The 15138-nt window shown below is 44.6% G+C and overlaps 1 protein-coding gene across 1 annotated transcript; it reads right to left on the bottom strand.

Moving 5' to 3' along the window:
* Window positions 1-576: 576 nt before the first annotated feature.
* LOC108937649 (thymocyte selection-associated high mobility group box protein TOX-like) lies at window positions 577-13296 on the bottom strand. The gene is made up of 9 exons (XM_018757686.2): window positions 13033-13296; window positions 9614-9721; window positions 8978-9205; window positions 5326-5535; window positions 3401-3631; window positions 2530-2610; window positions 2033-2287; window positions 1730-1854; window positions 577-961 (listed from the first exon to the last, which is right to left on the bottom strand). Exons 1-9 carry the CDS (start codon window positions 13201-13203, stop codon window positions 925-927), a joined length of 1446 nt encoding a protein of 481 aa, XP_018613202.1. The 5' UTR covers window positions 13204-13296; the 3' UTR covers window positions 577-924.
* Between the last annotated feature and the right edge of the window lie 1842 nt (window positions 13297-15138).

The raw sequence follows: 15138 nt of genomic DNA, 5'->3' as shown, positions 1-15138 counted from the left end.
ATGCCACCCATAGCTAAGTTTATTATTTCATAAATAGGTGCAACAAGTTTGAGAAAAAAGGCTGAATACAAACATAGTATGAATAAGTTAAAAAAACTAACTAAAAATGACTTAATAATTAATCTCAAAACAGCTTACCACAAAAGTTCCTGAAGTATTAATTAATACAATAGAACCAGAAAGAAGTCCATCTATATGAAAATGCGAAATGAAAAAAGACTAAATGAAATTGTATTGCCTTCCGTAAGATACACCTTAGTTATGTGTTTCATCCCATCCTGGATGAAATTCTTCCAAATAATATTTTTTAACAACTATGAAATTAGCTAAGCTGGAAAGGCAAAAAACACAAATACATTTATTCTAACTGGATGTATCCTGTTCAGAGACCACATTTAATCTTTTTTTATGCGAGAAAACAGTTTTTATACTCCGTTTTAGCAGCGTGCCACTCATTGTACTGTATTAAGTAATTTATGAAAAGAGCAATAAAATGAAACCAAATCTTAACAGCTCCTGTATGAATAAATCAAAGAGAGCAACAGAATTAAAAAATTCAGAAAAAAAAATACTGGATGAAGCTGTACTTAAAAAAGAATCTAAAGAATATTTAAAGGGATAAAAATCTGTCCATGTTTGGTCGCGTTTGGTCCGTTGGTAGTAGCTCCTCCTCAGGGCCACTGGGGGCGCTGTAGTCCAGTTTGGTGGACCAGTTATGGGCACTCAGCCATGGGGGGTAGTGGTTCAGCCGCTGCACATCACAAGGCACAAATACGTTTTCCGTGATGTGTAAAATGCAGTGTAACTCTGTACGATCTCTCTATAATCTTCAGTCGACGGGTCAGCCCAAACAACCCCAAACAACCCCAAACAACCCCAAACCAGTGCGGTGTTTCTGCTGGAGCAGGAAGGAGCTGGACCCTTTCAGTGCAGGTAAAGAGCTTTCTCTCTCTGCAGGTTCCTGGAGAAAAAAAGAGCAAGGGTCTGATCTCATAAGTACGTATTAAAGTGTTGGAAGTGTTTATGTTTACTAATATTTAATAACAATTTGTTTAGTAATGGAAAAGCCTTTATGCAGCTACTCGCGAGAAGCACACTGGTTCATGTGATGGAATGTGACAGACTGATTGTACTCTAGAATCACGTGTCGGCATCCAAATCTCTCCTTCTCTTGATGGGATGCGCTCCTTATATTTCTCTCTGAGATGTACAGCTCTGGAGGAAAGTGTCTAAAAGTGCCAAATGAATGAACGTAGATGTAAAAATAGAGGGAGTTTACCCTGCTGCTGGTAACACCAATCAGTACATTTACTCAGTCAAGCTGAGAATTTTCCAAGATGCAAACATTTTCCAGTTCATTTGGTTTTAATTTTATTTTCTTCCCAAAACTATAACGACGAATTTCACTCTGAGGCAGAGAAAACGTGACCCTCCGAACTGATAGATGGCAGCGAAGAACACGAGTGCGACCGAATTAATTCGGCTCACTTCCACAGTGCCTCTGTTGCCCCGAGCGTTGGTGACCAGTAAAGAGATGAGGAACATTGCACATGTGTATGGAATAAATCCGTCAACAGTATGCATCGTTACATACGTGAGATTTTCTAGAAAATACATTTTTATTTTCATTTTAAATTAATTTTGAGATGTCGAGAAGTTAGTTTACTGCATATGGAAACAATACCGATTTCATGTGTAGCAGATGAAGTTCTTTCCTGCTGGGTCTGACCTGTTGCTGCAGTAGCTGCTGGTCCAGTCCAGTCCCATGCCCAGGGGATCGCTGCAACCCGTGAGCATAAAGTCCTCTGAGGGCATCACCACCTGAGGTGACACCATCCCCAAGCCCTGGAGCCCCTGTAAGATGAGAGGAGCCACTGGCCGTCACTCAACCTCTGCATTAAGCGGCATTTTTGTCAGTGGCTGAGCAGAAATCCTGCAAGGGAGTGGCAGCAGCTGTCCTCATCGATAAGTAACAGCACCATGCCGTGGCCAGTCTGGGACGATGCACTCTGACTCTCACACACTCGCTCACCTCTGCCAAGAACGAGGAGTGGAGAGGAGGCTGATGGTTGCCAAGTGACGGCGGCGCAGCAACCGGCCGATGCTGCGCCAGAGGTGAGGTGGTGGCCAGTGGCTTGGAGGAGACGGAGGATGCCGTGAAGAAATGGGGGCCAAGTCCACGCGGCGGCAGGTAAGCCTGTCCTAGGTAGATGCCAGGAGATGTGGTTCTGGGGCTCAGCCCTGCAGCCGTGGAAGTCATCTTGACCTCTGATGGCTCACTGTGGCTCTGGTCACACAGAGGAACACACACCTGTCATCTTTACCTCATACACCTGAGACTGAGGGTATGGCTGACCAGCGTCACTAGATATCTATTAAAGCCTCTTCAGAAGACTTTAATGCATCCAGAGTGTGTCCAGTGAGGTACCACAGATAAACAAGTGCATATTTCCAGTAAAGCTCATCACTTCTCAGTGCAGAAGTTCACCATAGAAGAGAAGATGTGTTACATGTGTGCCCCCACCTTACCTGAGAGACCACGCTTGCTTTATATGCCGCCAGCTGTTTGAGGTACTCTTTTTTCGCCAATTCAGTTTTATTCTTGTAGGACTGAAAGAGGAAAAAGGTTGTGGGGTCAAAGCACTTCGAAAGCGGAAACTCAACGTGCCGTCGAAACTAGAAATCTGCAGGTACCGCCCGTAGGCTTTCTTTCTCACCCCTGTGTTCCCTGGATATTTTACACTCAAAGTCAAGCGAGAAGCAACTGATTCACACAAGATTCTCATTGAGTTTTGTTCCTTTTACCACTTAGTCCTGGTCAATAAAAGTACAAAAAGAGTACAGACGCGGATCGATTTATTTACAGGTTAGGTTCTGTAAAAATCTTGTATGTAGTGATGAGAAAAAAAAATTTGTAAGACTTTTTGTTGCCTTTTTACTAACTTTTGAGCTTAATTTCAAAAGAAAACTACATTCAGATGACTGAGAATAAAATACATTGTCTCAGCAAACTTCCATTAAATTCTGACCGCTGACTGATTCCTCGCATAAACATTGCTCATCACATAATAGTGATGTGAAGCAACAAATTAACAAAGACCAACTCGAGACAACGTAGCAGAAAGCTTTGAACAACGCGGGAGCGAGTTGAACCAAGACGGTCCCTCGGTGCTATTTTGTCATCGGCTCGGAAGATAAACCACGTACACTTAGTAAGTGAGGAATGTGAGGAAATCCATTTAAATTTGAAAACCAAAAAAATCATCTTTAAAAAAAATGTGTTACATGATTCTTTGGAATTCCTGGAATCTGTGCACCGCATTCTTTATCAAACAGCACGGATTAAATTTATGACGGTTTGCAAAGCGCTGTGAAAACTTCCGGCCAGCTGTCATCCTACCTGCTTCTGCTCCTCGTCCAGCCTGTCCCACATGGAGGCCACCAGCTTGGACACGTCCCCAAAGGTAGCGCTGGGATTTTGGCCCTTGATGACCGCCTGCGTGTCCCTGAAGAAGCGAGCGTAGGCCGATACCGGCTTCTGGGGCTCGTTGGGGTCCCTCTTCTTCTTCTTCCTGGGGGCCTTGGATTTCCTGCCCGTGTCAGCTGCTGGACTTTTCTCCGCTCTGTTCACCTGGCGAGGAGCAAAGGGCACGTTCGGAGACGGTCGAGCGCAGGAAACACCGAGAACTTTGCTTTTGAGGAGGAGAATCATCATTTCTGTTACATGGGAGAAACATGAGTTTTCACTTCCTGGTTTTTTCGCTCGATATTTACCAGCACATCTGTAATGAGTCTGTGTCTAAAGGGGAGAAATGAATGTTAAATATTTGTAATGAACAGAAAAAGCCAACCTTAAATAAAATCCATGCAATATCCTGTGCATTTCATAAATCCCATGACTCTGCGTGATGATAATATAGGAACGACTGCTCTGAGCACACAGCAAATGCAAACATTACACATTTGTTCCCGAACGCATTTATCAATAACGTGCGACAATTTATCCCTCATGAAACAACTCAAAGGGCTGCAGTTAGAATGCACAAATAATCTACACTATAATTCAGGATTATACAGAGAAACACAGAAAATACTTCATGGTCAGATGTCACTGTAATTACTGAAGGTAAAATGATATATATATATATATATATATATATATATATATATATATATATATATATATATATATATATATACAAACATGAGGGGATATTGTGCGGCTGGTTTCCCTGCTCGTGTTTCTATCGGAATACAAAAAAGGTGTAGAAGGTAAAACAGACTGAAAATTACAATCAATTTGTGTTTCACACGTTTTGTTGAAATCACAAGACAATGCAGTACAAACCGGACCACTTTACTGTTATTTCACTCCGTTAATGTTCGGTCACCGCATTGTATGTATGCTGCTGTAACCTTGTTCGATTTCTGTTGGGATCCATAAAGTTCTCATCCCACGAATCTAATCCAGTCTATTTCCAGACTGTGTTAATGTTCTGAAATACACACACACACACACACACACACACACACACACACACGCATTGGCTGAAGCCGCTTGTCCCAAGCAGGGTTGCGGCAAGCCGGAGCCTACCCCGGCAACGCAGGGTGCATGGCCGGAGGGGGAGGGAACACACCCAGGACGGGGTGCCAGTCCATTACAAGGCACCCCAAGCAGGAGTTGAACCCCAGGCCCACCAGAGAGCAGAACTTGACCAAACCTGCTGCGCCGCCGTGCCCCTCGTTTAGTTATTGCGCTCCAGAAATTTTTTTTTTTTTAACATAAATACACACAAATGAGCCAGCATCAGACAGTAGCTGTTATAATTTGCACATGAAATAGAACAGTGCAAAATATACTCAGTGTTTTTAAAGCAGTAAAAAGATATAGATTTTAATTGTTGAAGGTAAACTTCCAGGCCACGCCCCTTTCTCCTTGATTGACAGCCACACCTGGGGAGAAGGTGAGTTTCAGTTCCTTGAGATTTTAAGTACATGTCATGTACTGTGTTTTGTTACTCTTACTGGTCTTTTTTTTTTTTTAACTTTCCTAGTGTCTGAGCCAAAAGGAAATTTTGAATAAATCATTATTGAACTTTTTGTCGTGTTTTCTGTCTGGTAATGGACAATGTGGATTTGACGGATTAGTGATAACTGGAAATTCACCTGTGGCCTCCCCGCACGTGGTCACTGCCCAGACCAGACACAATCCATGCGTATCAAAAAGGGAGTCAATTTAAAAAACTGATTCCAGGTAAAAATGGGGGGGGGGGCTCTGTTCACCCCCCTCCCCATTCCCCTCCTGGGGGTTTCCCTCCTGAGTACCTTTGAGTCCTCTGCGTCTTCATCGTGGACAGAACCGGACGGGGACGGGGACGTGGTCATTGATTTGCTTCCCGGGGACGTCGGTGAGCTACGGCGAACGCTGTTCGCACTCAGCTGGTTCGCTGAGGTCACATGATCGGGCTGCACCGTGACTGACTGGATCCTGGGTCTCCTGCCTTCAGTGTTCATTTCACCGCGGTATGGTGGCACCTGTGAAACGCAGAGCACCGTTTCAGTGCGTAAGACCTGTGTTGCACAATAGCAAAAGTGAGATTTGTTTCAGAAAAGCATCCCGATATTTATAGGGTGCAAAGAGTCGGGGAGACACAAACGTCCTGTGGAGCCTGTCGGAGTCGAACCATCCCTCACTCCCCGTATTGTCAGTATCATGTTCAGTATTTCACATCAGGGGTTTATTGAGGAAATCAGACACAGTAAAGAAATGAGGGAAAAACACACACACACACACATTTTCAGAACTGCTTGTCCCATACGGGGTCACGGGGAACCGGAGCCTACCCGGCAACACAGGGCGTAAGGCCAGAGGGGGAAGGGGACACACCCAGGACGGGACGCCAGTCCGCCACAAGGCACCCCAAGCGGGACTCGAACCCCAGACCCACCGGAGAGCAGGACTATGGTCCAACCCACTGCGCCACCGCACCCCCTATGAGGGAAAAACCTCAGACTCTTTTTGCACCATAATTTCCGGAATGGCATCCATAGTGATGGAGCAATATTGATTAAAAGCCCAGTCGTGCAAATTTTAACAGCTATTGTCTGACGCGAGGGGGTGCGGTGGCGCAGTGGGTTGGACCGGGTCCTGCTCTCCGATGGGTCTGGGGTTCAAGATCTGCTTGGGGTGCCTTGCAATGGACTGGCGTCCCGTCCTGGGTGGGTCCCCTCCTGGGTCCCCTCCCCTCCAGCCTCACGCCCTGAGTTGCTGGGTTAGGCTCCGGCTCCCCGCGACCCCATCTGGGACAAGCGGTTCAGAAAGTGTGTGTGTGTGTGTGTGTGTGTTGTCTGACGCTGGCTCAGCTGTGTGTATTTATGTTTAAAAAAAATATTTTCTGGAACGCAATCACTGAACAAAACTTTTACCTCCGAGAAGAAATATTTCTGAAAAAAAAAAAACACAAGAGCTGCAACTTGCGCTCCGCGAGAAAGTTTTAACGGGTTTGATTTTCTGTGAGGACCGGTGTCTCGTCCATCCACTCGCATGACTGTCATACATACTTCCGTGCAGCAAGGCAGCCATATTTCACAGCGGCCTCGGAATGAGAGCGAAAGATCCACCTCTCGCCGTCCCCGGCTCACGTGCTCGTCTTTTTTCAAACCGCTCGGCTCACGTTACGAAAACGTTTTCCCACTTCGCGCGCTACTCTTCCATGTCGGTAACATGCGTGCCGTGTTTACACCGGTAACTTCTGCTCGTCTCGCACAGACTAGTTACGAGCAGCGCAGGACCGAACACGGTAAACAGAAACCGCCCTTCGTCCTTATTAGACGCTGCCTCGGCACACACGCTTGCTGCTGGTTTCCTGTCCTGCCGATGGGACTCGCCACATACGCCGGGTTATAAAACCTGGTAATATTCACATGAGCAGGTAATTAAATTTCCGTTTTACAAGAAAACCCCCACATGTTGAATTGCGAAACCCACTGATTAATAGAAATGATGTTTTCTCTTTGAACAGTCGCAGTGCCCTCGGTATCTCTGAGCGCCCGGTGAGTCACGGGGCTCCCCTTCCAGGAAACGAGATCCAGACTTGAGTTTCATCTAATGACTTCCCACAAGGCTTTACATATTGATGGTACATCTTACACGCGGTACGTACGGGGTTTCGAAAAAAATTGCTGCACCCTGCCAATGCGATGAATTTAAAAGCGAAATAAATTTAAATTTTACGAACTTTCTGGTTTTCTGAAAGTCCTAATCAAAATGTAACAACAACATCTGCAGGCCAGAAGTCATGCCTTAAATAATGGAGCTGGTGGTTTCTGCGTAATGATGTAAAAATGTAGGTTTACAAGTAAAAAAAAGTGTCGTGTGTGGGTTCTGGGAAGAAGAAACCAGTCATAGCAGTAGAAGAACCTTGCGCTCACTGTGAGAGATGGGTTTTGAGGTCACGCAGGAGGTCAAGACACACCCCTTTGTGTAAACAATCCTAAGACAATAGAGCTGGAAGGTAGGAATGGCCCGTGAGCTATCCACTCTCTAAACACATCGCCAAATTCAATGCAGTTTTGTCTGAAAGTGGGAGCTGCTTCTTGCGGGGATACAGGAAAAGAAGGAGCACATGTTCATTTGGGGTCTCCAACCAAACCGAAATGCTGAGCTCACAGCGCCACGTGCGGTAGAACGTCTTTTATAATCACGTGCACTTAGGCCGTTTTCAGATGCCAATAAATTCGTGAGAACTGTCCAAATACAAAAAAACAGACTGAAATTATAATGAAATTACTTATTCCATTATTCTGATTCTTATTCTTATTCCCATTCTTTTGGGAAAAAAAAATCCAGTTAATTCCCAGCGCATCCCAACTTCACCCCAGTATCACCCTAAAATGATGCCTATTAAAAAAGTAGTGTAGCAGCACCACTAACTTATAAAAGTTTTCAAACAGTTTCACTTTTTGTGGCTTATTCCCGCAAAATAAACATTTTAATTATTTCAATTCCGTAGCCTCTGAAAAGCTTTTTTAATCGTCCGCATGTCTTTTTTTGAATCACACACATGGTTGGAATAGCAAACGTGGGCCTCTATCATAAAAGCTGCCTCGCCTTTGTACATCTGACCTTTTAAGTCTACATTTGGAACAAAGGTAACAACAAATTTTCTTTTTATTTCAGTATATTGCTTTGTTTATCCTGCTAATTCTACTTCATGAAGAAATTAAGAAATTGAAGATTTGTTCTTTTTTACAGTCATTTTTTTATGTTTACCGGCAAGCTGAAGGTCATTGATGAAGGGTGTAGTGTGAAAAAATCAATAATGATTTCAAAAAGTAAACTTTCAGCAATAACATCCATAAACAGGCTTGAATAATATAAATACTGCGAGTGTGCGTATGCGTTTCTCACAACGTCTCTCTCACTCAGCCTCCTGGCACCATTTTCAAATACGATCTCAGTTCATCGCACTGGACCAGATGTGGCACGCCACATAAACGACAACCCACACTGATTAACAGTACGTGGTATTAATGATCTAGGATTGGATATGTAAAAAACTGGAGATGAGAAGACCAACCAATGAGGGATAAGTAGATATTAACATCCTTTACAGCATGATATGGATATATTTAAGACAACTCTAAATACAAGTTGAAAAGACATTCTGGTAGTTGCTCTGCGCTAGTTATTCCTAAAGGCTTCATTTCATTAAGGAAAACCTGCAAAAAAAATCTTTTGATGAATTTCCTGGATGATGAGCAGAATCCCAAACCTGGAACATTTCATTTAAATATGGATAACATGTTTCGCGAAAACTCGGCTGAAAAGCAAATTATTGTAGCACAAGCCAGGATGACAATGAAGTCAAGCTCTACATCTTGGCTCACTAAGGGTCAAACACGTAATGGTATCCTAGAGAGCACCTGAGATCCGACCTCCATCTCGGCTCAAAAAGGGTCAAACGCATGAAGTTACCGTAGAGAGCGACTCCGAACGCCGACCTCCGTCTTCGCTCACACACACTCCGGCGATGGTGACGCTAGGGAGATCGATGCCATGCAGAGGGAAGGCCTCCAGTCCATTTTGTGAGAGGGGTTTGCACGGGGAATGGACTCTCCTGGATTCCACGTTGGCACCCAGAGTGGGGGGTGTGATGGATGGGATGTTGAAGTCCTCGTCGCCAAGGCTCAGTGTTGGGTACAACTGAGAGAGGAAAAGAAACGTGGGAACTCAGCTCGACTACATATCAGGCCAAACCTCTTGGCTGCCACATGCTGCTGCTTCTGTTGCCCATGTGAACTCTGTGCACTGACTGTCAACTGAGTCTGACTTCAGACAATTTTTAGTAAATGACTTCATACAAAAATAAAGCACAAATCATTGGAAAACACAGGAAATGAAAGTAAGATTATGAGCGTTTGCAAAAATCTCACACGCACAGAAGAAAAGGCATTTCACAGATAACTGTGGAATCTACCGAAACGAAAAAAGATTTAATCAACGGAAATATTTTACAGTTTTTCTCAGATTTTTCCTGAAGGTTGCCAGAAAATTGAACGAGAAAGTCCATAAGCCTCCGAAGCAAGGTCTTCGCATAGCGACTCTATTTACCCAGGAGGGTCGAGGGGAGTCCATGTAGTGGGAGTCATCTCTCCTCCACTGGTTACCAGCCTGTTTCGGTGTCTTCTGCATCTGGATGAAATGGTTGGGTCCGCTGAACTGGAGAGGAGAGGAGAGGAGGAGCTGATGCGTCACACATACAGAGCACCTGGAGGAGGCCACGCGAGCAGGGTCGTGTCGCTAGGCCTCCTAGGGCAAGGGTAGCTCTGAAAAAAAGTGCTTTCACACATCTACAGCGTCCACGTGGCTCTGGAACATGTCTGTCTTCTGCTTCCACACAACTCCCCATCTCTCAAGCGTGCACGAAGGGCAGGTAACATGCCAACAGGTAAGACGAACTTACATCCCCACTCCTGATTTCTTTCCCGGGAATTTTTCCTATGGACACCAAATCAAGATCTACTCAAAGAAGCCCAAGTTAAGATTTCTATTTTTAAGAAAAAAAGGTATCAAATGGTTGATAGTGCTTTATAGACAAAACATACAGCATGCATTCTCACATCCAAGTGTCTCATCGCTCACCAGTGACTGAAAACAAACCTTGATAAACCCAAAGCACTGGACTCTGTGTTCAGATGTGAAAAAAATGAAGAAAAAAAAAAAGAAAATTACAGATGAGAGACTAACTGGCACATTGTGGCCCAGCAACCCAAATCCACAGCCTTTTGTACCCCCGAGAGGGATGGTAAATAATTCAGGAACTGAGGAGATGATTGCATTCAGGGCAACTTCACCAGAACATCCCCAGCTGTCAGAACTGAACAATAACAACATGTACATTCAGAAAGAAGAAGCCTCCTGAGCTCATGTCGTGTATTCAGTCTGAAACCACTTGTCCCATACAGGGTCACAGAGCCTAACCTGGCAACACAGGGCATAAGGCTGGAGGGGTGAGGACACACTCAGGACAGGACACCAGTCCATCGCAAGGCCCCCCAAGCAGGACTTGAACCCCAGACCCACCAGAGAGCAGGACCTAGTCCAACCCACTGTGCCACCAATGAGAAAGAGCTTTTGACACAGACACAGGATTATCGACAAACAGCTTGTCTGTCTGATACCGAGATGTAGCTGGTTCAGATCTCTCAAGAAGCTGCTTTTAAATTCATAGTGTATTTGCTATTTGAATGTCACTTCTATAGATTGTAATAAATTATAATCATAGCAGATTTTCTTGGACTCATCTGTGTAGCTGTAAAAAGATCTGGAGAGAAGTGGTTCTGAAAGAGATGGGTTTGAGACCCTTCTTGGATGTTGGAAGGGATTCAGCAGTGCTGAGGGACAGAGCGAGCTCATTCTACCACACTGGAAGCTTTCAGTTTTAGACTCATTGTGAGATTAATAAGCAAGTGCTTTTACTACCTTTCTCCCAAAGTGTTACTTGACTTTTCCTTTTGCGCTTCACACTAAATGTGTTATTTCTGTAGAACTGAGAGCAGAAGAACAATTTCTGATAAATTCTAGATAGCATTTCACAGGGCACCATTAACTCGTGGAACAAAACAGATTTTCAAATCCATCGTGTCAGCAGACGCACAAAAATAAACCAAACAAAATTCCCATGTGCATTTTAATGTGAAACTGTTTAAGGGGGAAGTTTTACACAGTAAAATGTAATAGCAAACATCAACTGTTCTCTTGGGGCAATGTAAATTGCTGATATATCTGTCTTTTCCCATTGTCACATTAGCTATATATAGATCTGATATTAACAGAGATATACATTTTTCACTTGTCCTTGTGCTCACCGAAGCTATAACTTGTCAGATGGCGTTCATTTTCTCAGATTGCTACTGTATACTGTATGTTACACACATTACAGGACATATTCATATGCTGTTACCATGTGCCGAATGGCATGGGTAAAATCCCAGGTGGATAGACAGCAAACTGAGAAGTGCTCTGCAAACAGGCATGTTACTGTGAGCAGGTGTGTGTCTGAGGAGCACACCGATGACTGAATAAACAGAAAGCAGCTCTGGCCAACCTTTCAGCTCTGATCCTTTGCACACCTGGCTGTGCTGCACCTGGTTCCCCCTCCTCATCCAAATAAAATCCAACTTCCTTTGTTCAGGGGGTTCCTACTCTGTGCTTATACAGGAGATCGGCCCCCCACATCCTCGCCCCATTTCTCTCTTCCTCACGTCAACTCTCTCGGCCCTTGGGTTTCCAAAGTAACAGAAAAATCAGAATACAAACAAAAGACAACAGCAATAAAGAGTCCCTGCACTCTTTTCCCTCCTTCTCACTGTTTCATTGAGACTCCTGCCAGATTAGTGCTTTGAGCTGCTAACTTTGAACAGAAAGTTCCAAGGTTCAAATCCCACCTCCAGCCGTAGTACCCTTGAGCAAGGTACTTTCTCTGATCTGGTACAGCACACAATGCAGTTGTATAAATGAGTTAATCATTATAAGAAGCCTTATGTTTAAAAAAGTATCAGCAAGGGGAATGAATGTAAATAGAAAAGTCTACAGAACCCGAGTCCTCAGAGCAGCCCACACCACAAATTCCTTGCGCAAAAAATTCTTTAACTGGCCTTGCAATGATATCTTAATGGATAATAGATTTGGATCCTGTTTTTTCTCACATCCAAGTGTCTCACCGCTCACCAGTGACTGAAAACAAACCTTGATAAACCCAAAGCCCTCTACTTTTACTCATTCAGCTGACACTTTTCTATAAAGCAACTTACACTGTTAGGTCACCTACAATTATTTACCCATTTATACAGCTGAGCAACTTTACCAGAGCAATTTAGGGTAAGCACCTTGCTCAAGGGTACTGCAAATGGACGTGGGATTCAAACCCACACCCTTTGGGTCCAAAAGGAAGAGCGCTAACAAGCCATCGTCTAAGTCTGTATGTTTATTCTGTATGTTCAGACATGTTTGAAATCACCTACATTATTCCTCCTGCAAACAGTCACATGTGTGAAATAAATCACAGGTCTCATTTCACAATGGAATGTCATTCACTTAAACTGCTTTGAGCTGTTCATAGGTCACTGTTATGTGACATACTAAAGTAATAAGAAAAATATGAATCATAATTTCATGATTCAGAAGAAATGGGTATAACTGTTAGAAACACTGGAAACTTTAACCAATACGACAAGGAAAACGGTGTCGCAAAGACCACTGAACTGGACCTGAATAATCCCTGGTTGGAATTTATTGAAATTTATTGAGGTGTGTGTGTGTGTGTGTGTGTGTGTGTGTGTGTGTGTGTGGACGATTAATATAATATCATATTCGCACAGGCGGCTTCGGACACGTGCGCGCTGTCAAACATCTGAAGGCGCGTCGGCGCATCTCGCACATCGCCATCGACGCGTCGCGAGCGCGCTCACGGAACATGACAAGAGCCGCAAGAAGATCAGTGAGGAGACCGGTGTGAGTGAGAAGGTCACCTGGGAGCCCCAGAGGGTCGTGAGGTCGGGTCCCACGAAGGACGAGTCCGTGGCTGATGGACCAGGTCCAGGAGGAGGAAGCGGCTCAGATGTCATCCTGTCCTTCTGTGAAGAAGCGATCGAAGAGCGAACATCTCCGAGTGGAGCGGCAGGAGGAGGGGAGAAGATCATGAGGAACACCTCTCAATCAGGACGACAGCCCTCTGAGCTCTGCAGTGCAGGGAACCTCCGCACGGACGGACCTTGGACCATCACATGGATGGAGCCGCCCCACCTCCACTGGAAGGAGGGTCTCCAGCACGATCTTCGGTGAGGGGCAGAACTTCTGGATGAATGAATGGTGGAGGGGCGAACTGGTGCTCCAGGTGTCCCTCCACTGCTCTCCACGTGTCCAGATGTTCGCCGTGACGATCCACTGCGAGGGGCTCCTCTCTGCTCAGCGCCCACTTGTGACGTACGCGGCTAGATACGCTGATTTACCCATCTATACAGCAGGGAGGGTATTCTTACCGTATCATCTCAGGGGTAGTAGCTTGATCAGCCAAGAAGGACTGGAAGGCGGAACCTTCAGCTTGAAAGGTGATGCCAATAACCATGACGCCACCTGCTGTCCCTGTTCCGAACATGCGGGGCTGTTGATGTTCGTCTGCATAAATTGACACCTGCTCCTGATACAATTTTAGGGTTCATTTTCCCACCGGTTAAAAGGCTTTATTAGTTCCAACACACTAAAACCAGGGAGTGAAAGTGTATCCTGATAATAATAATAATAATACCTGGATTGTTATGGTAATAGTTTTGTGGTAACAGCTGTATTAATAAAGAAGAAAAAGTGATGCATAAGGAATGTAAAATATTTGGTTAAAAACTAATCACGCTCTCTTGTTTACTTCATTGGGGGTAAAGACTTGGCAAAGACAGAGCACAAGAGCAAAAAGGCAGAGTTTTACACGTGTTCGAAGTGATCGCCACTTTGGGCTCCTCTGAAATTCTGGTGAACATGTCACGTCCCACACTGACAGGGTGCTACTTCTGTCCACCTTTACACTGTCATCTGGCTTTTGAAGCCATGCATGAGCTGCGCAAACCCATCGGCACCGATACCGGTGGCTTTCCGTGCTAACGTTTGAGTTTCAGACGACACCGAGTAAGCAAAGTGAGCGGCGATGAGGTGACGGGACGACTCGGTGTGAAAGAGAGATGAGTGCAAAGGCGGGGACTGTTTTTCGACCTGACCATCCAACCCATGGAAGAGCCCTGAACAGGCCAGGCAGACTGTGGTAAAGGTCCACAGTGTCAAAGACCGATAGATTAAAATGCATTCAGAAAAAATTGTGAGGATACAGCAGGTAAAACTGTAATAAGATGGATACATTTACTCTTGTTCATCATATACTGTGGTAATACAGCTCAGAAGTTCAGTATCACACTATTAACCTGGTGATATTTATTCATCTGTTCTGATATTCTGCTGTTGCACATTTCACTTCCAGGGCAGTAGGTGGCGTAGTGGTTAGAGCAGCTGTTTATTATAGGACCCGGCTACAAATCCCACCTCTTGCTGTAGGACTCTTGTTGAAGGCACTTACCCTGAAGAAACATGGTAAAAATTACCATTCTGAATAAATTAAGAATTTCAAATAGTTTAAGAGTGCAGGATGCTTTGGAGCAAAGCATCAGGTAAATGAATAAATTTATAATCCTTAAGGTCCATTAAGACAGCTGTTTACTCACCGTGTAGATTCTATTTCCATACATATAAACCCTTTGACAGCAAATTATTTCAACTGTCGGTTTCAATTCGTACTGGATTTACACAACTGAGAATGTGTTTCTGCTTTGGACGCCACTCAGTAAAAGAAGTTTTCAGAGTACTGGAAGGGTAGTGCACGGGAGCAGGATAGTGGTGTAGCAGAGAAGCAGGGTAAATGTGTGCTGCGAGATGGGTGACACACAGGCCACACAATCGTGCTGAACGTAAACAAAACCGACGGACAGAAACCCCTCAGTTTAGTTCTTGTTTGCCCCCAGTGCTGAGCAGCGTCTCAAAGGGCTCCATTCTGCCTTCTTCTCTTTGCTCCTCCTTTGTTTTGTCCTTAAAGGAGC

Source organism: Scleropages formosus, chromosome 7, assembly GCF_900964775.1.
Source record: "Scleropages formosus chromosome 7, fSclFor1.1, whole genome shotgun sequence".
Taxonomy (NCBI): Eukaryota; Metazoa; Chordata; class Actinopteri; order Osteoglossiformes; family Osteoglossidae; genus Scleropages; species Scleropages formosus.
The sequence above is the reverse complement of the archived record's forward strand: the minus strand, read 5'-3'. Positions and strand labels throughout refer to the sequence as shown.

What these genes read in the sequence shown, in the direction of transcription:
- LOC108937649 (XM_018757686.2), bottom strand. Translation starts at nt 13,203, where the DNA reads ATGATCTTCTCCCCTCCTCCTGCCGCTCCACTCGGAGATGTTCGCTCT. An exon ending in CGACCCTCTGGGGCTCCCAG is followed by an intron (nt 9,722 to 13,032) that starts GTGACCTTCTCA and finishes TCTCCTCTCCAG; the next exon opens with TTCAGCGGACCCAACCATTT. An exon ending in ACTCCCCTCGACCCTCCTGG is followed by an intron (nt 9,206 to 9,613) that starts GTAAATAGAGTC and finishes TTCCTCTCTCAG; the next exon opens with TTGTACCCAACACTGAGCCT.